The sequence below is a fragment of the Talpa europaea genome, assembly GCF_964194135.1.
Source record: "Talpa europaea genome assembly, chromosome: 4".
In the NCBI taxonomy this organism is placed as follows: domain Eukaryota; kingdom Metazoa; phylum Chordata; class Mammalia; order Eulipotyphla; family Talpidae; genus Talpa; species Talpa europaea.
Genome location: NC_140070.1, coordinates 114,338,334 through 114,364,308, shown reverse-complemented (window position 1 = coordinate 114,364,308; position 25,975 = coordinate 114,338,334). Strand labels below are relative to the sequence as shown.

At 39.9% G+C, this 25,975-nt stretch overlaps 1 protein-coding gene across 1 annotated transcript in view; it reads left to right on the top strand.

Moving 5' to 3' along the window:
* The window catches only part of LOC311170331 (kininogen-1-like), a gene marked incomplete at both ends in the record, with an annotated part of 46,771 nt that extends 21,181 nt beyond the window's left edge, over positions 1–25,590 (top strand). The window contains 12 exon segments of the mRNA XM_084232707.1: positions 4,851–4,971; positions 6,924–7,083; positions 9,225–9,335; positions 15,198–15,305; positions 20,208–20,292; positions 21,164–21,327; positions 23,101–23,208; positions 23,325–23,411; positions 24,835–24,975; positions 24,977–25,339; positions 25,343–25,526; positions 25,529–25,590. Coding sequence (XP_084088833.1) covers positions 4,851–4,971; positions 6,924–7,083; positions 9,225–9,335; positions 15,198–15,305; positions 20,208–20,292; positions 21,164–21,327; positions 23,101–23,208; positions 23,325–23,411; positions 24,835–24,975; positions 24,977–25,339; positions 25,343–25,526; positions 25,529–25,590 — 1,694 coding nt within the window.
* Between the last annotated feature and the right edge of the window lie 385 nt (positions 25,591–25,975).

Sequence of the window (25,975 nt, the reverse complement as noted above, 5' to 3'; positions counted from 1 at the left end):
ATAAGATATTATTTGGTTACAAGTGCATCCCATCAGCAAAGTGATGAGATTGTAAAAATGATCACAGAAGGCTGTAAAGTGTAGATGAATCTCCTCAATGATTGTCCTTAGCTGGACAAATCCAGTTATTTTTGGAATCCATCTTGGTGTTCCTTTCCCTGGACTACTCCCTCAGAAGGAGCAAGTAACACAAGTCTTCATTGACAGAAAGTATCCAGGTGAGGAGGGAGCCCTGAATCCATGGGAATTCCCACACCTGCTGGGAATGTCAGTAGCACCCTGTTTTGTAGTATAGTTGGGAAAATTGCATCAAAAGTTGTTTTGTTTTTAGTCAAGATTATTTGGGATATGATTGATCATTAGCATTTTCACAATAATGTTGAATTCAACTTGGCAGTTTCATTCCTAAAAGGGCAGTTGGAAATTTCATAGGAGTATAAATTCATTTTTGGTTTCTTTATTGCAGATGTGTAGAAATACTATTGCTCTCTGTATATTGACCTTGTATCCTTTACTTTTTTTATTTATTTATTTTCCAAACACATGCTCTTTATTTTTAGTGTTATAGAAATAATTTCACATTTACAGAAAATATAAGAATAATAAAAAAGCCTATATGCTCCTCATGCAGGTTGTTATTATAATAGTTAATTTATTACACTTAATTTATAATAATTATGTGTAATGATAATTTAAATTAATTATATTACTTAATAATACTAATTTCTTATTAATGACTATTATAAGTTAATTAAATGTTAGCAAATAGTAATAATTTTAGGTAATTATATAACCAATTAATTATAATAATATGACTAAAATAATATAATTACATTATTGTATCATAATTATTATGTTATATATTTATAATTACATAATTTATAATTATATAATTATAAATACATGATTACTGGGATAATGTGATCAGTGATTATAATAAAATAATTATAATAAATTATTGTCTACTTATTAATTATTGTCTACTTATTAATATAAATTATTGTCTACTTATTAATTTTACAGGGAGAAATTATAATTACCACCTAACCTAAACAATTCCTGTTGGTGCTTAAGAGTCGGGGTGGATGGGAAGAGAAAAGGCAGTGGGAGCAAGGAATAGGAGTAAGAATACCAGGCTAGGTCGATAGAATAGGAGGGAAGACTAAAAAGCACTTCATAACTCTGGAGGGAGCTGGTGAATGTTTTACATTTCCTCTCCCTTCCCCACTATACCAGAATCTTCAATCAGTAGACTGAACAGAGAACAAATATCTAAAGTTTTTTTGTTGTTTCTAAAGTATAAGCATTGCCATACCATTTTTCAGTGTTCAAGATATTTACACATTTTCCTTCACTATCATGGTCTTACTTATTTGTGAAATATAAACAACCAAAGAGAACAAACCGGCCAAAGAGCAGAGTGTTCCTAGGCTCCATGAATAGGAGACCGGTTACCACACAGAATGGAGGAGGGGCGCATGGAGGCAGGGAGGCCACATGGAGGTGGTGCTGAGCTTTGGTGCAGGATGGGTGAGGCATGTACAACTTGTGAAACTACACCCAAAATTATATTCAGGTAACCAGAGGCAAATCAACATTTTTTTTTTTTTTAAAGGAAAAGCCCAATGCAGACTCCATGGGACTCAGGGCAGGGGGCTCAGCAGCGCTCGGTGTCAGACCCTCAGGATCCAGCTGCTGGAAACACATAAAGGAAGGAGACTGTTCAGAAGAGGGTCTCCTACACGCAGTATAATTCAGGGAAATCAGACAAAAATAAATCAGCTTCCACTAATGCTCCTTTTAGAAACATTTGGTCTTGGGTCCCCTGATCCAGAGGAAGGCCCTGCGGCTGAACTGAGCAGAGACTTTTGTGGGTCTGTCAGGGGAAAAAAGGTGTCAGCCCTTTGCCACTCTGTTACAGAAAGCATCGGTGGCCTTCACTAATGTTTTCAAAATTTGGAATTTATAGATTCAGATTCTGGAAAAGAACAAAGAGGAGAAGGAGAGTGTATTTCTATGCAGAAAGTCGCACATAGCTTAAGAAATTGTCCCTTAGAGTTCCAGAACGTCAGTTTCCTTATTTTAAAAAAATGAATAAGATAAAAAAAAAAAAAAATCTCTGAGCGTGGGTGGAGATGGGGTGTTTGACACAATAGACTAGTTTCTGTTTATCTTCCTTCCCATTAGATGTCATTCCGACATGCTGTGTGTGATGCTATCTTATCAGAGAATCATGGAGGGTTAGACACTGGGCAGGCCAACCATCCCTTCCTTTAAATGACACAATCACTTCCTGAGAAATTTGATGACAGGCCTGAAACTACACAGGCAACCAGGATTAAACCCCAACCTCCCAACCCACTCGATGAGTGGGTGTTGTTTGCTGTTCTCCTTCTGGTGGAACTTGGGTCAGCTCTTGAGGCAACAGACTTGTACCATTAACTACAGGGCAAAGTCAACAGACGCCCTCACATTTTGCTCCATTTCCTGCACATTTCCTGTAGGTTTGCCTGGAATCCAAAGCCCTCAGGGAGGAAGGTGCTTTCACCCTAGTCAGGGCCACTGGCCTGGGCACTAGACACTCCTGGGCATTTGGGGAAAGTCGTCATCACACGCAGTTGCTAGAGCTGCTGAGTGGACTCTGTCCCAGGCTGTGTGACTTCAGGCATAGGTACAGTTGACCCCTCTGCCAGCCACTTACTTCATCCATAAAAGCAGAGACACTGTGTCTATTTTATAGGACTAAATGAGAGAGAGAATCAGAGACACTCATGTGTTGGTTGGGCAGCCAGCAGCAAGGGAGTTTATATTTACTGGGACAGCAGAGGGCAGGCTAAAGCTGTGAATGAATGTGGGGGAGGCCCTGGGGGAGCAGAGTAATGTGACAAGATGGGAATGGACAACCCAGTGGCAGAGTGAACATTTCAGGGTCCATGGTAAGATATCATAAATGCAATGCAGCACCTGTCGTGGGCCCTTAGGGGAAAGGAACAGAGAAAACTGAAGTTCCCTGCTCTCCACTTTGTCATTGGAAGGGTGGAGAGGGAAGTGGTGCCATTTTGTCATGTGTCCTCTAAACAAAATCCTTATTTGAGCCATTATAAGAGCAGACAATGTCCAATGTAGGCTGAAAATAAGAGGATGAGTTAAAATGGCCAGACAGTCTGAGACACGCAAACAAATAACCACCACAAAATACAATTAATAAGACTGTGCCACGAAATAGTCCAGGAAAAGGTGAGGCTTTTCAGTGGAAACACGGGGAAGGATTTTTGAAGAGGAGGCAGTTTGATGTCGGTTATGGACTAGCATTTAGACATATTGTGGAGGGCAGAAGAGGACGTTCAGATAGGGAGAAGCATGAGGTGGCCCAGGGATTAGAAATGACAAACTTCTCAGATGAGATGTAGCATCTGAAATGGCTGGGAGTGTTGTATGTACAGCAGCCTTGGCTGCTGTCACGTTGGATTCTGGCCTTTCTAATGGAGTGTGGTGTCAGGTCAGTGCTGCTTTAAGTTTTAGTTTCCTGATGACACGATGTGGAGAGCCTTTCGATGTGCTTATTTGCCATCTGTCTCTCTGGTGATCTCAAGTTATTTTTTACCTCATATTCATGGAGTTGCTCCTTTCCTTATTCTAGATTTTTGAGAGTTCTTTATTTTCTATGCAGTCCTTTACCATACGTGCCTTTTGTAAACATGTTTTCCTAGTCTGTGGATTATCAGTCAAACCCTCAAGGCAATTATTTTTTATCTTTACCATAAAGAAAGGAATTAAGCCTGGGTATGATTTAGTCTATGTCTTAGTGATGTAAATACACATAGTAAATGGTCATACATGTACTAGATGCATATTTTGAAAAAGTAAAAGAGCATGGAATTTAGAGTCAACACTGATGGGACAGAATCATGTCTTCATCACATTTTGTCCTTATCTGTCATACTCCATATGGATTCACAAGGAAGATCTTTTAACAATTTCTTATTATGTACAGTTTAAATGTTATATTTTCCCTTCAGGTTATACCAAGAGGATTTTCCCAAGTCAATAAATATTCTTCAAAAAGATTATTTTCAAAGGTCACATGATATTCTATGTTACATATTTGATAATCCATATGTATTATGGTGTGTAATATATTTACCTTTCCTTCTTTTTTTCCCTTTGTCCATGTGTACCTTCCAATTACTTCTTTCTATAAAAATACTACGGTAAACATCTTTTTAAATTGTAAATTCTTTGAGAATCAATGTATTAGTTGACAAAAAACTTTATAACATTAGCTTTTTGTACTAGACATTCCATTTTAAAAAGAAAAGATTCAGTTTTTTATCAGGTGTTTGATGTATGTATTTTGTTAATTTATTTTGAAAAAATAGGCTTTATTTTTCAGAGTACTTTTAGGGTAAGGCACACTTGAATGGAAGGTATAAAGAGTTGCAATTCACTCCTTGCTTATTCTCCACTCACCCTCCTGCACTGTAAATTCACATCAGGTGGAACATTTGACATCATTAATGAAGCCACACCAACTCCTCACTATCACCCAAAGTCCATAGTTTATATTAGTGTCCACTTCTTGGGTTTGGACAAATGTATAAGGACATGTCTCCACCGAAGAATAGTTTCACCGCCATAACAGTCCTCTGTACTCTGCCTGTGCCTCCTTCTCTCCTCTCAATTCCCTGGCAACCACTGATCTTCTCTTACTATTTCTATAACTTTGCCTTTTCTAGAATATCATAGAGTTGGGATCTTCAGCTTGCAGCCTTTCATATTGGAAGGAGGGCAGAGCAACTAGGTGCAAAAAAAAAAAAATAGACTTCTCATAACTGTACTTCTGCCAGCAGGATGGAGCCCACTTGCAGCAACCACAGAGCTAGACAAGAAACAGACTCGGCAAAAGTTCTGCTCAGACTTCCATCTGCTGATGCCCGGCTATACCAAGGCTGCCAGACATCCTGCTCCCAGGTAAGAGGAACCACTGCTATTTCCTGCACCCAGAAATATGACCCAACCTGTCACCCCCTACCTTTCTCTTGCTCATGCAATAAAAGGACTTTACTACTTGGTTGGGGGTGCAGCCCTTTCTGCTTGTAGTTTCTGTTGCTAGTAAACAGCTGCTTTTACCTTTTGGACTGATTCTTTGTTGACCTGTGTTTACTACTCATCTCCCCCCATGTCGCACCCCCTCCTCCAGACTAACATGTTAACTCCTCCCACTTAGTGATTAAGTTTGGCTACATCTGACCTTTAGTTTCTCTGTATTCCACCGACAAGTCAACTATCGTTATTTGTCTTTCTCCTTCCAAATTATTTCACCTACGATAATTTCTTCCAGTTCCATCCATGTTGCCAAAAATGGCATGAGTTTATCTCTTTTGATCACTGACTACTATTTGTTGTGGCTATATATGACATCTTCTTGATCTACTCATCTATTTTGGGGGCACTTAAGTTGTCTTCCTATTTGGGCTATTATAAAAAGTGCTGCCATGATATTGAAAGTCGTTTGCACATTTGTAGGGTAAATGACTGTCAAGCTTTTCCGCCCTCCCGCCATTAGGATTGATGACGGATCTCTGTGGTCCTGAATGCATGCCTGATGGCGGACACCTGGAGTGGGGTGTGGGCATTCTGAGAAAATATATTATTGAGCAAATGAATATAATAAAGATTCCAGCAGAACTTCCAGCACAAGTGCAATGAACACTCCAATGCAGGCATAATCAGCAAGTTTGCTTACTTACAGCTCCTTCCCTTTCAAGATTCATGCCCAGGGTCTCAGCACTCTTATCTGCAAGGTTGGGCAGCCAGCCAAGCTGGTCTCTATTCAAGGCCATCCATGAATGCCTGCATCTTTTCCCCCTTGTATTGCCCCCCTTGTCTGGGGACTTTGCTGCAAATGGTTGTGCCTGCTGAAAAACGATGTTATCAATGTAACAGATATGGACACAGTTGTGTATAAAAGAAACTCTTGGTCTTTAGACGGGTGCTCAGACCTTATGGGACTTCCCAAGTCTGGGACCTCATGCCTGTGTAATAAAGCTTCTCCTGAACTCACCATTCCTGAAGTACTTCTTGTTCCTCCTCTGCCTGGGTAAAAGGCTAGAATTTATTTCTATAACAGGCAGACATGGGTGGGTACACCAGGGCTGAGACGGAGCTTCTAAGGGCGGTGTCGCAGAATGGAACAGAACCAGAAGGAGAACAGACGAGAGAGCAGAATGAAAGAGAATCAGAAGAGAGAGACCAAGACCACGAGAGAACCCAGGAGAGTCCAGGAAGAGTGAGGATTTGCCGGGGGCTGGGAGGCGTGCCAGCCTTCTGGCCCCCCAGCACCCCTGCCTGCCTTGTACCTGGTAAATGACAATAAAGGCCTGAAAAGCCACCGAGGGCTCCAGGACTCTCCTTTACCCGTCTGCACAGGGATTATAGAGATCCTGCACCATGCCTTCCTGCCATTACAACATTGTCCTCAGTATTGCATTGTTGCCATATGTAGTGACCTTGTAAATAACTTTGAGAAAGTTCCATGGAGATGACAGAGATGGTTAGGGTTTTTTCTTCCTCCTTTATTAGATTCTGCTCTGATCTGCTATATAAATTTTTGTAATTACGTGAAACATGGCCTACGCTCCCACACGCCTCCCAAATGCAAACAAGCAGGTCAACAACCCCAGTGTTGTAATGCTTGGACAGCACAACAGAGAGTCATTTGTCCTTTTGGAATAGGGCAAATAGTGTAAGAGAGCAGAGATCCAATCAGGGCCCCACAGCTCTGAAGCAGAGGATATAAGAGGATGGAGATAGTTAAAATCAGCATCTAGATTGGCTCCCAGTTTTGGGGGGAAAGTTTCTCAGTGCCTAGAAGGAGACTGTTAAGTCATGAGATTAATTACCGTCCTTTTCCTCTGCTCCAGGCTGCTCTCAAGTTTGAGCCAGGAGTCCTTCTCACAGGAAATTGGCTGTGATGAAGAGGATGTATTTAAGGCTGTGGATGCTGCGCTGAAGGAATATAATGATGAAAACCAAAGTGGCAACCAGTTTGTATTGCACCGTATAAGTAATGTCATCAAGATGGTGAGTATGCTATGAAACCTTGACAGAATTTGGAATATGTTTTCACTTGGAGCCCAGGCACCCTTCCCTCTCCCTCCCCCACCACCACAAACCAGCAAAGAACTGATAAATATATATAATTTTTATTTGTCAATTATACCTTGATAAAGGGGCAGGGGAGATGGAGTTAGATTCTAAGCCATTAGTATGTACCTTGAAGCTATTGGCTTGAATGTGTCAAGAGTAACAGCTATATTCTGAGTGGTTTTTAATATTTTTAGTCACTGATTGATATAGGCAGGACAAAATCTGACAATATATTTGATTTCAGAAATGTTCTGGTGTAGGTGGGAGGAAGGGTGTGTGTGTGTGGGGTGTGTGTGTGTGTGTGTGTGTGTGTGTGTGTGTGTGTGAAGGAATTCACTAGAGACTATGTAGAAAATGGAACAGCCAGATTTATTGAACTACACTGCTAAGAGAAGCTGTGGGTGAGACAGAAGAGGTCTGGTACACAGATTGAGGATCTCAAGGCTCTGTGTATACTCCTGGCGTCATTGCCTGGCTACAATGACTAGTCTTGGGTGTGACCTGATTGATGATCCAAATTGGCATAGGAGAGCATAAGCTCTTTGGATCATCACCTTAATGTCCAGGTTCCCATGGCAGTTTTATGGACTCCCTCTAGCCATTCAAGCCTCCCAGACTTACCTGCTGGGCAAATGGGAGCTTGGGATGTAAATTAGCAATTATACCATGACAAGAAATACAACTCTCTCAATAGTTTGTTTAAATGAATTTCACTGTTAAACACTGTGTCTCTGTGATAGCTGTTCAATTGTTTACTTTGGTGAAAAATAAAATCAGTCATTTGACATGAGGATTAAGACAAAAGCCCAGGAGCACAGCTTTTTCTGAAAATGAAAGGAGTCATGTGGTTCCATAATCTAGAGTCCTCAGGCAGGAGTTCCGCTTCCAGGTCTGTCCAGTGTGTTGGTGGCGTCTTCACTGGCTGCCATGGCAGATGTCAACTTTCATTCAAAAATGTCTGTAGAATCACTTGTTATCTCTCCTTTCCAGTGTGACCACCGCCCCCACTGCTACCACTTCCTGTTTTATTAAAACTGAGACCTGGAGTGGACCTCAGAGAGGGCCTGTCTGACTCCAGCCCCTCCAGGTGCTAAGGTTATACCCACCAGGCTCTGAGAGAATGGCCCCTGGGTGTCAGGAGCCCAGGACCCTCGGCCTCTGCTTCTCCAGGTGGCAAGGCTGCCTCCTCCTGCCGTGAATACTGGCCTCCTGGCTCTCACCTGCAAAGTGGGGGGCTGGACAACACCACCTCTCAGGTCCTGCATGCCAGGATTGTGCATTTGAAAGCTCATCCAATTCACCACCTTTGCGATTTAGAAGTTTTATTTTCCATTATGACGTGATTGAAATATTGACAGTAAACAAAAAACATACTAAACTCACCTCCGATTAATTCATCCTACTCTCCAGAAATAACTGTTACCATTTTGCTCAAAAGTGAAAAAACATCCTTTAATTTGTTGGTTATCTAACTATAAAACTAATATATTTTTGTTTAAAAAACACCTTGACAATTCAGGAATTTTTTTTTTAAGGTTTAGAGTAGCATTCTAATTTATTTTTTTTAATTTTTAAATTTTTATATTCCCCATAAAATTGAACCCAGGAATGTTTGTTTTACAGAAGAAAGTGAAAGACAGCTGTATTCCTACCACTGAAAGACAAACATTATAACAACTTTGTTGCACAACTTTTCAGACATTAAAAAATCATATGTCTACATATAAATTGATTTCTACAAATATGTCCTAATGCTACAGATACTACTTTGTAACTTAAATATATGTGTGTGTGTGTGTGTGTGTGTGTGTGTATTTACCTGGCAAATAATTGCTCCATTTATTGAATGAATAAATTAACTTTGTTATACATACATGTGTATATATATACATACATGTAAATACAAAAAGAATATTTGTCCAAGTCAATATATGAAACTTTTGGCACTTCTAATGTATGTTGGCCCCAATTTAATCAAACAAATATCAAATATTCATAACCACACCAGATCACACTCAAATGATTCACTGTGCGTCAATGATGGACCTTAGGTATCTTTGTTTGCTTTTTCCCAGGGTGGCATAGATCCATTTTATTCCTTCAAGTACCAAGTCAAGGAGGGTGATTGTCCTGTTCAAAGTGGCAAATCCTGGCAGGACTGTGACTACAAACAATCTGCGGATGCTGTAAGTGTGTCAGCTATTTCCAAGCCTCTGGTTTTCTGTGTAAAGACTACCAGAAATTTATTCTGGTGCTAGGATGAGAAATATTGTGAGTCTGTTTCTGAGGTTACCCGTGAACCATCAAATGTACAGAAAAGTCCCATGCTTGATGTCTGTGTTGTCACATAGACAAAAGGGCAGGAAGAGGCCAGTGGTTAGACATGAGGAAATTCCCCTTGAGAAGGTGACTCTGCTGACCCCCTGGGACATGTGAACAGGCCCAGAGACATCAGAGCCCTTGGCACAGGTCAAGGGCTGGTGAGAGGGAAGTGGGGCCCTTCCCTTCACAGGCCTAAGCCAGAAACTCTCTGCCTCCAGCTAGCTGACCACTCTGAACTGGCTCCTCCCCTGTAACAGGAGAGCTCACAGGGACCCCATGGATGGGGGAAGGAGGCAAGGAGACACCTCCTCAAAGGACTTTGCCTGGCAAGGGCTTGCCACTCCACAGCTGGTTGTTTTGCCTCAGTTCAGGGAGATTGTAGATGGGATCTTCTCAGCAACAAGCTAGTGTTTTCACCGTCATTGCATTCACTTATTCAGTGTGAAACATGGTATCTTCTATGCAGTTTGAACATAGAAACTGAAAAATGCATCAAGAGGAGAGTTAACAGTTTAGTTCTAAGGCATTGTGAACATCTTGGTTAAAAAAAAAAAAAAAAAAAAGTATTTCCAGGCCTCAAAGCAAAGACTGAGATTTAAAGCCTCACCATTTATAGTGCCTCTCCTCCAAGCTCCCATGAATCTCAGTGGTTGGAAAAAAATGATGATTCCGTTATACAAACATTCATTTTTTTGCCTCAGAATTCTGTTAGGAAAAATCTTGACAAGCCCTTTTTTTTTTTAAGATGAAACTGTATTTAGTGCTGCTAGGTGGATGTCTCCATCTGAAAGATTGAGATAAATGGTGTCTTTTATAAATTTTTTTTAGGCCACAGGAGAATGCACAGCCATCGTGGCAAAAAATAATAGGACATTCACCGTAGCTACCCAGACCTGCCAGATCACTCCAGGTAACGGATATATCTGGTGGGGCTGCCCTGGGGGGAGAATCAGTCATTTCTGTGTGCCCGGAGTGCAGCCTGGACAGAGCCCCGTCCTGCAGGGTGGGCAGCAGGAGCTGTGCCATTTGTAGCCTCAGGGAGAGTGGGGTGGGTGCAGCCCCACACCCTGATCTGGGCCCAGGCTGCTTCCAGTCACCACCTCAGGGCTTCCCCCACCCTCTCCCTGCAGGGCTGCATTGTATGGATGTGCAGTGGGGTGTCTTGCCTTCAGTTGTAGGCCCCTTCCGAGAGAGTAAATAACAGAGGCTTTGAGATCAGATGAACTCTGCAATCTTACAATGTTCTTCACCTTCTTGGCTTTCCTTGGTTCCCCCCCCCCCCCCCCCCCCCGCACTGTTTATTAAAGAGACAGTCTTTGTTCCCAGGTATAGTCTTTGCTCCCTTGTCTTAGGCTAGTTGACTGTTTTCTATTTCTTTTTTATTCAGCCCTGGGTGATTGTATAATTGTAAGAATTTGTCTATTTCATCTAGATTGTTGAACTTGTTTACATATAAGTGTTCATAGCAATCTCTAATTATCCTTTAGATTTTTGCTGTGTCTGTTGTAATTTCTCCTCTTTCATGTATGACCCTATTTATTTTAGTTTTCTCCTTCTTTTTCTTTGTGGACCTGGTTAGAGGTTTGTCTATTTTATTTTTTCAAATAACCGGCTTTTGGTTTCATTGATCATTTGGATTATCTTTTAATTTCTGTTCATCTATTTCTACTTTGATTTTATTATTTCTTCTACTGTGTTTGGCTTTTTTGTGTTGTTGCTCTTGTTGCTCTAAATTTTTCTAGTTCCTTAACATGGGAGATTAGGTTGTTTTTAGGGTTCTCCCCTTTTCTTGATGTGGGCCTGTATTGCTCTATATTTTCCTCTTACTACTACTTTTGTGTGTGTCCCATATATTCTGGAAGATTGTATCCTCCTTTTCACTTGTCTCTAGGTAATTTTTCATATCTTCTTTGATTTCCTCATTAACCAGCGGTCTTTCAGTAGAACGTTGTTCAGTCTCCTCATTATGGGGGATCATCTTCCTTTCTTTTCATAGTAGATTTTTAGTTCAATACCTATATGGTCAGAGAAGACATTTAGTAAGATTTTAATCTTCATGTTCTTGTTGATGTTTGTCTTGTGGTCCAGTGTGTGGTCTATCCTGGAGAATGATTCATGTGCACTTGAGAAAAATATGTATTCAGATTTTGGGGGGTGCAGTGTTCTATTGATGACTGTTAGGCCCATGTGGTCTAGATCTTGGTTTAGTGCAATTGTGTCCATATTTATTTTCCATCTTGTTGATCTGTCCATTGCTGAGAGTGGGGTGTTGAAGTCTCCTACCACATGTGTATTTTGTCCAAAGGCTGTTTTCAGAGATGATAGTAATTATCTAATGTATTTTGGTGCTCCTTCATTTGGTGAATATAAATTGATTAGTGTTACAACTTCCTGGTGTACTGTCCCCTTGACCATTATGTAGTGTCCATCTATGTCTCTTATCACCTATTTTAGCTGGATGTCTGTTTTATCTCATATGAGTATGGCTGCATCTGCCTTCTTTTGGGTGCCATTTGCTTGTAGAATTGTTTCCAAGCCTTTACTTTCAATCTATGGTTTTCTCTGGAACTTAGGTGTGTTTCCTGGGGGCAGCAGAAGGTTGGATTCTGTTTTCTAATCTAACCTTCCACTCTGTGTATTTATATTGGTGAATTTAGTCCATTAATGCTTAAGGTGAGTATTGCTATGTGGAAATCTGTGACTGTTATTCTGTTCATCATATTGCGGTTCTCTCAATTCCTTGTTCAGTTTTTCATATTCATTCCTCTGTTGGGTTAGATCCAAAAGCTCCTTGTAATTTACTTGCAGTGGGGAGTTAGGAGTAGTGAATCCCTAAAGAATTTGTTTGTCTGTTGGCGCAAGGGGTTAAGCGTCTGCACTATGAAGCTATCAGCAGCCACTGCAGTAAACAAAAAAGAAATGTATTGTTAGGCCATGTCGTCATTACCTGAATGTCTCAGACTATACAGACACAAACCTGAAAGATGAAAGATGGTTTAGCATATTTCATACCTAGGTTATACTCATGACCTATTGGGACCACTGTCATTTATGCCATCCATGCCGTTGCCGACCAAGACAAGGCTAGGGTAATGAAGACATGGCCTACCAATACATTTCTTTTTTTTTTTTAAAGATTTATTTATGCATACAAGAATTGGAGTACAAGCCAGAGGTGTGGGGGGTGAGAGGATTCAACAGAGACAGCGTGGGGAACAGAACAGGCAGATTAACTGAAATACCCTGCTGAGGGGAGCAGCGGGCAAGACAGGAGAGGTTTGCTGTGTCATGTGGGTTAACTCCCTGGCCGGTGATCAAACTCGTGCTACAGTGGCTGCCGATAACATCATAGTGCAGATGCTTAACCCCTTGCGCCACCAGGGAGGACCCCTAACAATCCATTTCTCAGAACAATATCACCATTGTTGAACAACACATATCACCAGTGTGCCACCCAGTTCTCAACAGCAAAGGATGCTCCCAACTGCTCAGACCACATGTCATGCCTCCCTGCTTCCACTTTAAGCTCAGGTAAAATGTATGTACCCCACACCCCACACTGCTGTCCCTGTCATCCTGCTGTCTCAGGAGCTATCTGCTCCTCCTCCTCAGGCCTCGTGCCTCAGGTTAGCCAGCTAACTGGCTTTACCCTTCTTATCGCAGGCCTCATCATCTCAGGAGTCTCCCCTGTGCTCATTCTGGGCTCTTGCCTTTCTAAAGTCTTGCCAAATTATATTGAAATGATCCATCTACAGTTCTGTCTCTCACACTGGACTTGGCCCAGATCCTTTGGCAACAACTATTACTAAAGAATTGATGAATCCAAGTGAGCCCACCAGCACCGGGCAAGTTGTGTTTAGTGGATTGGATTGTTACAAAATGTGTTGTACCCCAAGCCAGGCTTCAAAGACCTTTAATAAACATTGAAAAAAAATCTGCAATGTTTTAATTTCTTATAAAGGATAAATTCATGTATTCTATAGTTAAAGAACTTTAAAATAAATGTAAAATAGTTTTGCACAATTCTGTACTATAAGAAGGTCTAAGAGAATGGCAATTTTTTTCATCTCTGACTAAGAAGCAGATTAGTGTTTTCTTCTTATAATTCATACTTAGCTTTAATGTAAAGTTTGTTTTTCAGGACCTTCTAGATTATCTGACTTATTTAGGGCAATGTATTTTAATGCTGCTTTCTCTCATTAATATTGTCTCTTATTTTGCCTCTCTTTGTCAAGTGGGGGGACCTGCACTGATTTCCCAGCACACCTGCCCTGGTTGCATGTACCCCATATCAACAGAGGACTCCAGTGTGAAAGAAATCTTGAAGCATGCTATTTCACACTTTAACAACCACAGTGCTCATTCTCACCTCTTTGATCTTGGAAAAGCAAAACATGCTTATAAACAGGTTTGTTCTTTTATTTTGCACATTGTTAAAATTTGTTAGATTTTTATGCTTAGGATTTCATCAACTGAAGCAAACTGTTGACTGAAAAAACACTGGGTTCCACAACTGGAGGGAGGCTCTTCTATGTCCTCCTGTGACTAACACAGGCAGCAAACATCTTCTGCTTTGGTCAAAGTGACCAGGAAACTGCAACATGTAAAGGCTCCAAGGTGACTCAGGCTCCCTGCTTGGAGATTTGTTTGGAATGAAAGGGTGGTCAGCATTAGAAGTTCTTTCTAGAGCTGGTAAAAGAAGTCATTCTGGCCTGAAGGTTTTAAGAAAACTCTAACACCATGGGGCCTCCCTGGTGCAAGGGCTTAAGACTCAATACTATGAAGCTATCCACGGCCACTGCAGCACGAATTCAATCCCCGGCCAGGGAGGTGACCCAAATGGCACAGCAGACCTCTCCTGACTTGACCGCTGCTCCCCTCAGCAGTGTATTTCATTCAGTCTGCCTATTCTGTTCCCCACTCTGTCTCTGGTGAATCCTCTCACCCCCTGTACCTCTGGCCTGCACCCCAGTTCTTGTACGTATAAATAAATATTTAAAAAAAAAAAAAAACCCTCTAACACCACCTAGCTATCAAGAGACAAACATGGCTTCAGAATATTAAATTGTACCTAAAAAAAGGTTGACATTGCTTTCTGGGCACCCTCTAAATTAGTTTTTGTATTTCTGGGGGTTGGCGGGCAAGCAAATATCTATAGAACATCCTTTCATTGCCTCAGATCACTAAGCCTTGGCTGACAATTGGCTGGATCCCTTGTAGTTCAACTTCTAATCATGATGACTCAGCTTTGGCTGGCAACATTCCCTGCTTTTGCTCTCCCTTCCAACTTGCCTTCCTGAAGGATACATGAGCTGTTCAATTATGTCCATGTCCAGCTATGACGGCAGGACTGACCCACATTAAAGCAAGAGAAATGTTATTGCCAGCTAGTCCAAGGGCCTGAGGACCTAAACATTACTTGAGCTTCAAGTTTTCTTAATCTGCCCAGAACAGCATTGTTAATAATTCACAAAATGCAATGGAAAATGTTTTTCTGCATCCTGGCAGAGTCTTCCATAGTAACTCCAACTATATACTGCTTTTCATTTTCAGATGTATACACGTGTTTATGAATATTTGTGTGTTGTGATAAGGGTTGTGTGAATCATAAAATGCTTAATATTTACTTAGTAACAACTTTTGTCTATCAATAATTACAGTTGATACTTCTTGGGTGTTTATGATATCCCAGGCAGTATCCTAAGCCCCTCTGAAAATTGTTTCAGGTGGTAGCTGGATGGAACTTTGATGTTTCCTACTCAATTCTGCAAACAAATTGTTCCAAGGCAGACTTTCCATTATTAACTCCAGACTGCCAGATCCTTTCCAATGGCGTAAGTAAGCAACAATCTAATTATCTTCTTAGCATTTTATGTCCAGGTTTTTTGGTGTGGGAACTCTCCAGCTGTGCTAGAACTCTGCCACTAAAATGTTAGATGACACTCACGTTCACTTGGGAAGGCTCACGTCATTGGTCTCTATGCCCTTACCTATGTGGTCAAAGAATCTGCACATCAGCAAAAAGCACTTACAGAGATAACCAGGGACTGAGAATAGCGTGAGACAATGCGATGTCATTGTCAAGTTTGTCTTTCCCCATCTTCACACCTTCCTCCCTCCTTTCCTTCCCCACTTGCTCTGTCCCTCTGTATCTGACATGGCTAAGGCCTAACCCTCCCTGGAGTATTTGCATTTTAACAGAAGACTGTGCTTTAAGCAAAGGGTTGCTGCAAGGCTTTTAACCTGGTAATTCTACTTCTATATTCCCTTATATGAAAAAGAGAGAGAGAGAGATCTGTACTGCAAGATGTTAATTTCAGTGTTATTATTATTAGGGAAACATTGGAAATAAATTCCTTCAACATTATGGAATGCCTAAGTATATGACAGTATATCCATACAATAGAAGATGGTCCCGCCATCAAAAATTAAGTTTTATGGTTGATTAATTAATTAATCAAAAAATTAAGTTTTGTGACATAATAAAATGGCTATAAGTAAACAAAAAACTGTATACAAAAATATATAGCCATTAAATTATATAAAGTAAACTAAGCTAAATCTGAATAATTTGAAAAATAGCATTCATATTATAAAGGGATCAGTGCTTTATTGTATATCCTCGATTATTTACATTTTAGTTTACATTACAATACTACTGACTCACAAATAGTTTTGTTTATAAGTCACCAAATCTATGGATATTTTCCTTCTAAATTCTTCCACCATGTGTTCTGCAGTTCTTTTAGTTTTCTTTCTATTGTCAAAGTTTTCAGAAATAGTTTTAAATTTAATGTGGAATTAATTTTGTTTGAGGGAGCCAACTGATTTTTCCCAAGAGAATACCAGATAGCTCAGCATTCTTCCCTTCCACGCACATTTGAGATGACATTTCTCCCGTAGTGGTTTCATATGAAAGCTCTGTCCTCTATTTTTGTTCCAAGGCCATCGTTTGTTCACAGCCAGAGCTTCAAAGTAAATTTAAATATGCGACTTATGGGTCTGGTATTTATACCTCCAAAACCAATCTTTCTTGTGACCTAATGCAAAGGTGATTTAAATTATTTTGTGCCCTAGCTATAAAATTATTATAAATTGTATATTATATGAAAGTGCCATTTAAATAAATGTTTATTATCTTATTCAACTCTTTTATAACCGTATTTTTTATCATTGGCCTTCCTTCATTAATAGCATATATAAAATTCTCCTACCGCAATTATTTTTATCCATTTCAACTCACAAAGTTTATAGTTTCTACTTAATTTTGATTCCATACTTCTGGACTGTCTCTTTTAAAAGAATAAATTAATCTTTTCACTACTTTCATGAAATTTTTGCTACCTTGAATTTTGTTATTCCCAGTATTAATAGTACTCTGCTCCTTTTTTGTTTGTATTTGTTTTAAGTTTCCTTTATCCTAGTATAAGATATTATTCTTTATTTTTATTTTTAAGATATTCTTTTTTAATATCATAGCTTTTATTTTATTGGTTTACAAATGGTTTGCATAGTAATATTTTGGGGAGTACCAGTTGACATGTCCCTAGGCGCACATGCCTCACTCACCTGCCACCAAGGCTCCAGTCCCATGTCTGACCCCCCTCCTGTCCCTCAACCCATCACTTCTCCGTTCCCGCTCCAGTAGCCAGTACATTTTTCACAGAGCCTAAGAATGATGTTGTTGTGCTTCATCAATTTTTTTTCTGTATCTATATTCTGCAAGTGAGTGAAACCATCTTTCACTTTCTGACTTATTACACTTTGCACAATCACCTCAAGATCCATCCATTTTGTACCAAAAGGAACTTTCACGGATCATTTCCTTTTTTTTTTCCATTTTTTTATTTTAACATTTATCATTTTTTACATTTTTATACAATATCTGCCTCCCTCCCACCCCCTCAGATTCAGTCCCCATAGAATTTCCTTCCCCAAGGCACCCGTGCACCATCACCACAGTCCCCTGTGCTCCTCCCTCCCTCCCTCTCACCCCTCTCCCTCCTCCTCCCCTGCAGGATGTCTCTGGTTTATAATTGTCTGTTTTTGCTTTGTTGTATTTTGTACTGTTATTATTATTATTTTTAATGTCTTATTTGGTTCCCCTATATTCCTGTTATAAGTGAAACCATCTCATACTTTTCCTTTTCCTTCTGGCTTATTTCACTGAGCATAATTCCTTCTAGCTCCATCCACGTTGCTGCGAATAGCATGAGTTTATCTTTTTTGATTGCTGAATAATAGTCCATTGTGTATATATATAACATCTTCTTGATCCAGTCATCTATTTTTGGGCATTTAGATTGTTTCCAGGTTTTACCTATTGTAAATAGTGCTGCAATAAACATAGGTGCTGGAGACCAGCTCCGGGTAGATGTTGTGTCAGGGATCTCAGAAAGGAGAGGACGGCTTACTTCGGTGAAATTTTTGGAGGGCTGAGGGGAAGTGGAATGAAGTATTGAGGGGACACTGACACCCTCTCTGGTGCAAATATCTCCTGCTGAGGGTCTCAGTGGGTCTTTATTTATACCTTAAGGCAAGTGGTGGGATTACATCAGTGTAAGCATTGAAGCAGAGCAAAGACAATCAATACATATTTTCTCATAAACATGTAGCAACTCCCTTGGTCTCATACCAAAAGGGCATTTCTTTGGTTACCTCAAAAAACATCAAGAACAATTAGTTTCCTAGGTACAGCTAATTTTCTAACATGATCAATTATATAAGACAGCACAACATTTGGCAACGATTAAGCATTCTATTGAATTTTCCTAGTTTCCTAGTGGGCGTAAAAGTTCTATTCTATACTCTATTACTAAAAATCAACCTATCTCCTCAGCACTCAATTACTTCAAAGTGGCCTAAAGCAACTCATCAAATCCATGTTAGTTCTACTGAAGTCTAAGTCTTAACTAGAGTTTCCTAACCTCCACATGGCCTGCGAACTATTGACCTTTTGCATACACCAGGAAATGCACTGCTGCAGCAAACATGTACCCCCTGATTAGGCTAAACCCCCTGTGTTAGGCTACTACGGTTTCCAAGCACAGCTGGTTCAGGGCGACTTGTTTTCCATAGTTCTCAGGGCCAAAACATTTCTTTCCTAACTATACCTTTAGCAGTTTGTACTTTCTTTGATACTGATTCAAGTGTAAGAACAATAAATCAATTAATGTCTAGGTCCAAATTGGGTTTTCACAAGCCAATTAATAACTAACTTACTTTAGCATTAACCAAGAACAAAGAGGAGAGCATTAGCAGGCAGTGCCATGGAGACTCCCTAGTTCAGATCTTGGGAAGTGCAAGAACTCCCCTCTTGTGGGAAGTACAATTTTCCCTCTTTTGGGGATCACAGGGACTCCCCTCTTCTCTGGGATCTTCCCCAATGCCCAGACCTTGTCAAGAAACAGCATAAGTAGCGCAGCCTGCCGCACATAGGTATATAGTTGTTCTTTTGAATCGCTGTTTTTGTGTCCTTTGGGTAGATCCCTAGGAGTGGAATTGCCAGATCATATGGTAGCTCCATTTTCAGTAGACTGAGGAACCTCCAGACAGCTTTGCACAATGGGTGGACCAGTTTGCACTCCCACCAGCAATGTAGGAGAGTTCCTTTTCACCACATCCTCACCATCATTTGTTGTTGCTTGTTTTTTGATATGTGCCATTCTTACTGGTGTAAGGTGGTATCTCAATGTGGTTTTGATTTGCATTTCCCTGAAGATAAGGGATATTGAACATTTATTCATATGCCTGTTGGCCATTTGCTTTTCCTCTTTGGAGAAATGTCTTTTAAGTTCTTTTGCCCATTTCTTGACTGGATTGTTTATTTTGTTTTTGTTGAACCATGTGAGTTCTTTGTATATCATTGTGATCAGTCCCTTATCACTTGGATGGAGTGCAAACATTTTTTCCCAATTAGTGGGGTGTATCTCTGTTTTGGTCCTGAAACCATAAAATATATAGAAGAAAATATAGGTAAAACACTACAAGACATACATCTCAAAAACATCTTTAAAGACTCATCACCCAAAGCAGTGATGGTGAAGGCAAAGATAAACACCTGGGATTACATCAAACTAAAAAGCTTCTGCACAGCAAAAGAGACAATTTTTTTTTAAGACTTATATTTTTATTTATTTATTTATACAAGCACTGGGTACAGTCAGAAGTGCGGAAGGGTGAGAGAATTCACCAGAGCCAGAGCAGGGAACAGAACAGGCAGACTGGTGAAGTGCAATACTGTGGGGAGCAAAGGGCGCGGCAGGAGAGGTCTGCACACCATGTGGGACCCTCCCCTGCTGCTGGGGACCAAGCGCGCACTGCAGAGGCTGTGGGCAGCTTCGCAGCCCAGCACACAACCGCGGCACCACCGGGTGGGCCTGTCACAGATCATTTATATGGTTTGTTACAAGATATTTTTCCTAAAGTTAACAATTGATTTTTTTTAACTTAACTGAAAGTCTTTGCCTTTCTAAATGAAAATGTTGCCATTCATTTATATGGTTATTATTTCTACATTAGATTTTCCTGACATCTTATTTCATATTTCTATGTATATGTTTTGATTATTAGTTTTGATGCAATTACATAACTTTCTTATTCTTCTTTAAAACTAGACTTTTTTTTCCATGCAAAGATTGTAAAGTTAATTTATTAGTAAATTTATTTCACTACTTGTATAAAGTTTCTTAAGAACATTTTTTAACTTATGCTCTTGTGTACTTTTTTAAAACCAGGATATCGGTGAATGCACAGATAAAGCATCCATGGACCTTTCACAGAGAATTATTTCCCTCATACAGAAGTGTGAGACTTCTCCAGGTATGAGAGAATTCACATTGGTGCTTCAGCAGTGTGTGCTGAGCCACACCACTCTGATCATGTCACAGCAGCTGTGATATGTGCTCCCATCCTGTGCCACAAAGTCTGTGTGGCAACAGAGCCTGCTGAGGACACTGTACCTCATCTCAACCTTTCTGACAATACTGTACCCCATCTCTGCCCAGCTGTGTGGCAGCAGGTAGAACTGAGAGTGCTCGCCCAGGGGTCCATAAGGGATATTGTGCCACAAGGGGAACTTTCTGTTCTCTGAGCCTGCTGGGCCTCCTTGTTACGAGATGTCCCTAAGCCCAGTGATATTCAGTTACGTAAAGCTGACCATATTTTTAACTGCTCAAAATAAAATCCTCTCAATTAAAGTTTTTTTTTCCTCTCTATCCATGTTATAGTCAGGAAAATGGTTGAGTTTATGATCAAGTCAGTATTTCTGTACCAAGAGCTGGCTTTTATCCCACCTGCAAGATAGTTGTATGGACTCCACAGTAAGTAGCATTCCTGAAGCTGCCAGCTCACCAGGAACAAAGGACTTAAAATTTTCCCACTAGAGAGTGATCCCTTTAAGTTAAGAATTGCCTTTGACAGTCTCCAAGAAAAATATGTAAGTTATAAAAAGCACACCATTTTGGTTGAGGTATTAAGACCTTCTGATTGGCTGATTCCCTAAATACCCTGGGCTCAGAGGAAAGAAATAAGAGGAAAGGCAGCAGGCAAAGGCCAGAAAGTCAGCCTCCACCTACTCACCCCTTGGGCAGCCACACGACCCTCTGTAAATGGATACTGGATCATGAATGAGACAGGTGCAAAGCTAGATTGCTCCTTGTATATACACTTACTTAAAACCTGATTCTTTCAGCGGTGAATTTTCCTCCCAAGGTGTGTGCAGGCTGTCCCACAGAGATCTCTGCAAACAGCCCACAATTGAAAAAGGTTCTGAATCTTTCCATCAAAAAGCTGAACGCAGAAAATAATGGAACTTTCTATTTCAAGATTGACAATGTGAAAAAAGCCACAGTTCAGGTCTGTTAATTATGCTACAAACGAAGTTAATATTGCAGTATGTGTGCAAATTGCTTGCTAATTGTGCGAAGATCTTGATTCTGGATTGGGAAATAATAGAGCTGATGAATGAAATTTGAAGTATTGGAAGTTCACATCATAACCTCACTGCAAGGTTGGTGTGTGATCCTGAATAAGTCACTCTCAATTTTCTATCTGTAAAGTCTGCAGTGATGATCAAATAAGGGGATGTGTGGTCATCACTTCTCAAACGCTCAAGTGCTATATAAATACTAGTAGCAGTTATATAATTAATCAAATTCAGGGCTAGAAAAAGGAAGACTTATTTTATGCCTTTCTAGATTCATCTCTCATTGTAACATACTTAGTACCCTGAGCTCAGTCACAACAGTGAGTTGCTATTATCCAGACTCTTCACATTTTCATGTCCATGTCATTTTTCCCCAATCTCCCTGTCTGGGGTAACCTCTGGGATGTCCTCTGTCTTCCACACTGGTCAGCAGAGTATAAGGTGAGCCCTGGTCTGGGGCTCAGGACACCCAACTCTATCACTTATCTAACCACTCACGTCCTGGATGCCCCTGGACTGTCCTTCAGGTTCACACAGCCTTAGTTGTCCCATCTGTAGCAGAAGCGGCTGGTTGAGTGGAGCCCAAATCCCTTCCAGCTCCAGCAGCCTGATGTGATGTGGGCAGATTACTATTATAGAACCTCAAAATTCATTTCCTTAAATACAGGCTTGAAAAAAAGTAATCAGAATAGAACCAACTGTTAGACCAAACCAACATTATCTTTATCTTTATAATTGGGACAAAAAAATCTTACTAAATAATTTCATGCTTCTGACTCAGGGTGTCTAGAATTCTAAAATAGGAGTTTTTAATTTTTCTCTCTCTCTCTCTTTTCTTTCTGTCTCTGTCTCTCTCACACACACACACAAACACACTTAAATCCTGGATGAAGTGCTCAATAACTTGGTTTAGAATTGGGTAATATCAGCTAACTTTAAAAAATATAATTTCAAAATATTTTATCAAGTGCCTTTTTCAAGTATGTAAAAGATAGAGGAATACTATTATTAAATGTTGAAAATATCACAATTGTGATTTTGTTGAAATCAGAGTATTTTTAAAACACAATGAGTTTAATTTTTACAATAAATAAATTGTGTGCTTCTTTAAGGCACTCCAAAACAGAAGAAAAGAACTTGGACCACATATTGCTTGATGGAAAACACCATTGTATAATGATTTAAACTATCAGTGCAATGGAAATAGTTTTCTAATATAAAAAAGTTTGGGGAGAAGCAAAACTGAAAACCCAAAGTGTTTTCCTAATCATGTCATTTAATTAACATAATATCCATAGTGAGACTAAGTGTTTTTCTGATTCTTTTAGCAAGACAAGTCATGTATAGAGAAAATGTTTTAAGTTTTTTTCCTACTCCTTTTAGATTCCAGTACAACCTGAACCTTGAATTACCCGTGAATTTTGTAGTTGTTGAACAATGAAACTCAGAAAATTATTAACATTACATCCTGCTCTTCTTTTCCCATTAGGAAAAGAAATAGGACCAGCCAATAGTAAAATATTTCACACATGCATATAAGCCAGAAGTTTTGCTGTCAGACATTTGAATGATTTGTTATAGCTCCTAATTAGCATGTAATCAAAATGTCAGTGTTCTCTCTTTTTAGTCCTTAGAGTAGAAGCAGATGTTTGATACAATTTTATTTAAACTGTATACCTGCGTTATGCTAATTAATATTCCAGGTGGTGGCTGGAATGATCTACAGAATAGAATTCACGGCCAGGGAAACCACATGTTCCAAGGAAAGTAATACAGAGTTCACCAGTAGTTGCGAGACCAAAGAACCAGGGGTAAGCAGTAATGCAATTGTCTGCTTATTTCCTGGAAGCTTATTTGATGTTTCAAACTTGGTTAAGTATCTCATGAATTACAGTGTTTTCTCTTTTGGCCTCTGTTTTCTTCATAGCAAGCTCTAATCTGTAATGCTAATGTTTACATGAGACCTTGGATGAACGAAACTACAACGACTGTCAAGTGTGATCCAAACACAGAGGTATGATTCTGTTTATAGTCATCTTGGGTTCATCTTGGCTCATTCGAAAAAGTCATATTTGGGAGCTTAACCTAAACTATTAATGAAATGAATTGGGTCATTATTTTTTACAAATGGGAAGAAATCTCATGTTTCTCTGTTTACTCTCTTTTGTGGCTGGAAATGAGAACAGCAGTCCTCTTAATATTTCCCACACATTGCCAGTGTCCAGGGCGGGATAGATTCTCTCCTCGTACAGTGCAGACCCTGCTGTGGGGTGCTAACATAGCTGCACATCTTCCTGTGGTGCCTGAGGTGAGGCACAGGACTCCACTGCCCTCTGTTTGTAATTAAGCAACTTGGGAGAATTGCAGATCTCAGCCCCCATGCTGCATCTTCTGAGTCAAAACCTGCATTTTGACACCATCGCCAGGGGATCATACCTATACTCAAGTATAAAAAGCATTATTTTTCATCACTTTTTAATATTTTTAATAGAATTCTGGGATGTGAGTAGTATTTCCCCATTCTCAAGACACTGAAAATTAGAAAGATCTGAGCTCCTACAGTAAATAATGACATTACCAAGTGCATCTTCAGTCCTAGGCTCTGACCTGAGGATTTCAAATACATTTTCCTCCTGAAAACTCTACAAGAAAGATGCTGTTATTGTAAATGTGCAATTGGAAAAAGTGAAGTTAGTGGTGCTTGGATTCAAATCCAGATCAAACCAGGCTCCACCCTGGTTGCCACGATGCCCATGACTACAGGGTCCAACTTGTTTGACTCCAAAGACTGTGCACTTTATACCACTGAACCCTGCCTTAACCACCACACAGGTAGTAACAGTATAAGGACAAATAATCCACAAATCCATATCTTCAATACAAATTGCCTCTTTTTACTTTTCGCTGATTTAGGTTTTTTGCTCTGTGTAGGTTATACATAGTCTAACATAAGCAATATAGTCCAGAGACTGCATGGCAAGCTTGTGGACGTGTTTTGAAGTGTTCACTCCAACAAAGTACTTGGGGATATGTGATACCTATATATTCAACTCATGAAGTCAGTTAGAGCCTTTCAGGATGAAAGCAGTAATTTTGGCAATAGAAATTGTATCAATTAATAATGTGTTGCAGATTTATATAATAAGAGGCTTGAAAGTTACCCTGATATTATATATTTTTTCCAGATGAAATAAAGACTCCCCAGCTTGCTTTAGTATATTATTAAAAACAGTAATTAATGTCTATAAATTAAAGTTAATCAGAAGAGGAAAAGATATTATTCATCCCATATTTTCCAGAATAAAAATACAGTATTTAAAATCTGGCAAAGACATGCACCCTGTAACTGAGTTAGCCTTGCCTGGTCTCTGTCCCTTCTTTCTTCATTGACAGTGTGGTTTTCAGAGTAACACATTCATCTTAATATTTCTGTTTAGATTAAGTTGATGAAAAGGCCTCCAGGTTTTTCACCTTTTCGATTGTCAGTGATGACGGATGAAAGAAAAGAAACAACTGTAAGTTCACCCCACACTTCCATGATACCTGTACAAGATGAAGAACAGTATTCAGGAAAAAAGCCAAGAACACACTCGTGGGCATGCCAGGGCCCATAAAGAACAAATAAAACATGGCCTTGGTCATGGCCATAAACATGAGCATGACCAAGGCCATGGGCACATAAGGGATCATGGCTTTGGTGTTGAACATCAAAGGGGTCATGGCCACGCCCATGGGCATAAACATGAGCATGGTCATGGCCATGGAAAACACAAAAATAAAAACAAAAGCAATGGAAAGCACAAAGGAAGGAAAACAGAGCATTTGGCAATCTCTTCTGAAGATAGCACTACACCCTCTACACAGACACAAGAGAAGACAGAAGGGCCAACGTCCACTCCTACCCTAGCCCAGCCAGGGGTAGCAGTCACCTTTGCTGACTTTTAGGACTCAGATCTCTTTGCAGCATTGATGCCTAATCCATCACCAGCTCCCACGGAGAGTGATGATGATTGGCTCCCTAACATCCACGTAGAACCAGATAGCTTTTCCTTTAGCCTGATATCTGGTTTCCAGAAACACTTCTCCCAAACACTTCTTCCCGGGTGCCCCTGGAAGCCAGTTAATGGAATGATCCAGCTGTGGAAATGAAAGAATTTCATGATTTTGATCTCTCTGATGCACTCTATAATTAATGCTGTCATGGGTATTTCTTTTGCACTTTATCACCTTCTTCCTCCATTGTCCCAATATCCTGATATGATGCACCGAACCCATAAAATTTCAAACAGCCTAGTGATATTTACAATGGTGACACTTGATCTCTATAGACAACGCAAAACTGAAAGCTAAGTCCTTTCTGAGTTTGCCTCACACATTTTCCTACTGTCACAGAAAATGGACAAATGAATATGCCTTATGGTCTGTTTTCTTTTCTGATAACAAACCTATACCTTAAAAGGAACGTCACTGATTTTGACAATCTAAATAAACTGGCATCTAGTCCCTGACACATGAGAAAATAAAAGAAGTCAAGAGACTGAATGGTGAACTTACTGGGTAAATAATAATAATCTCCAA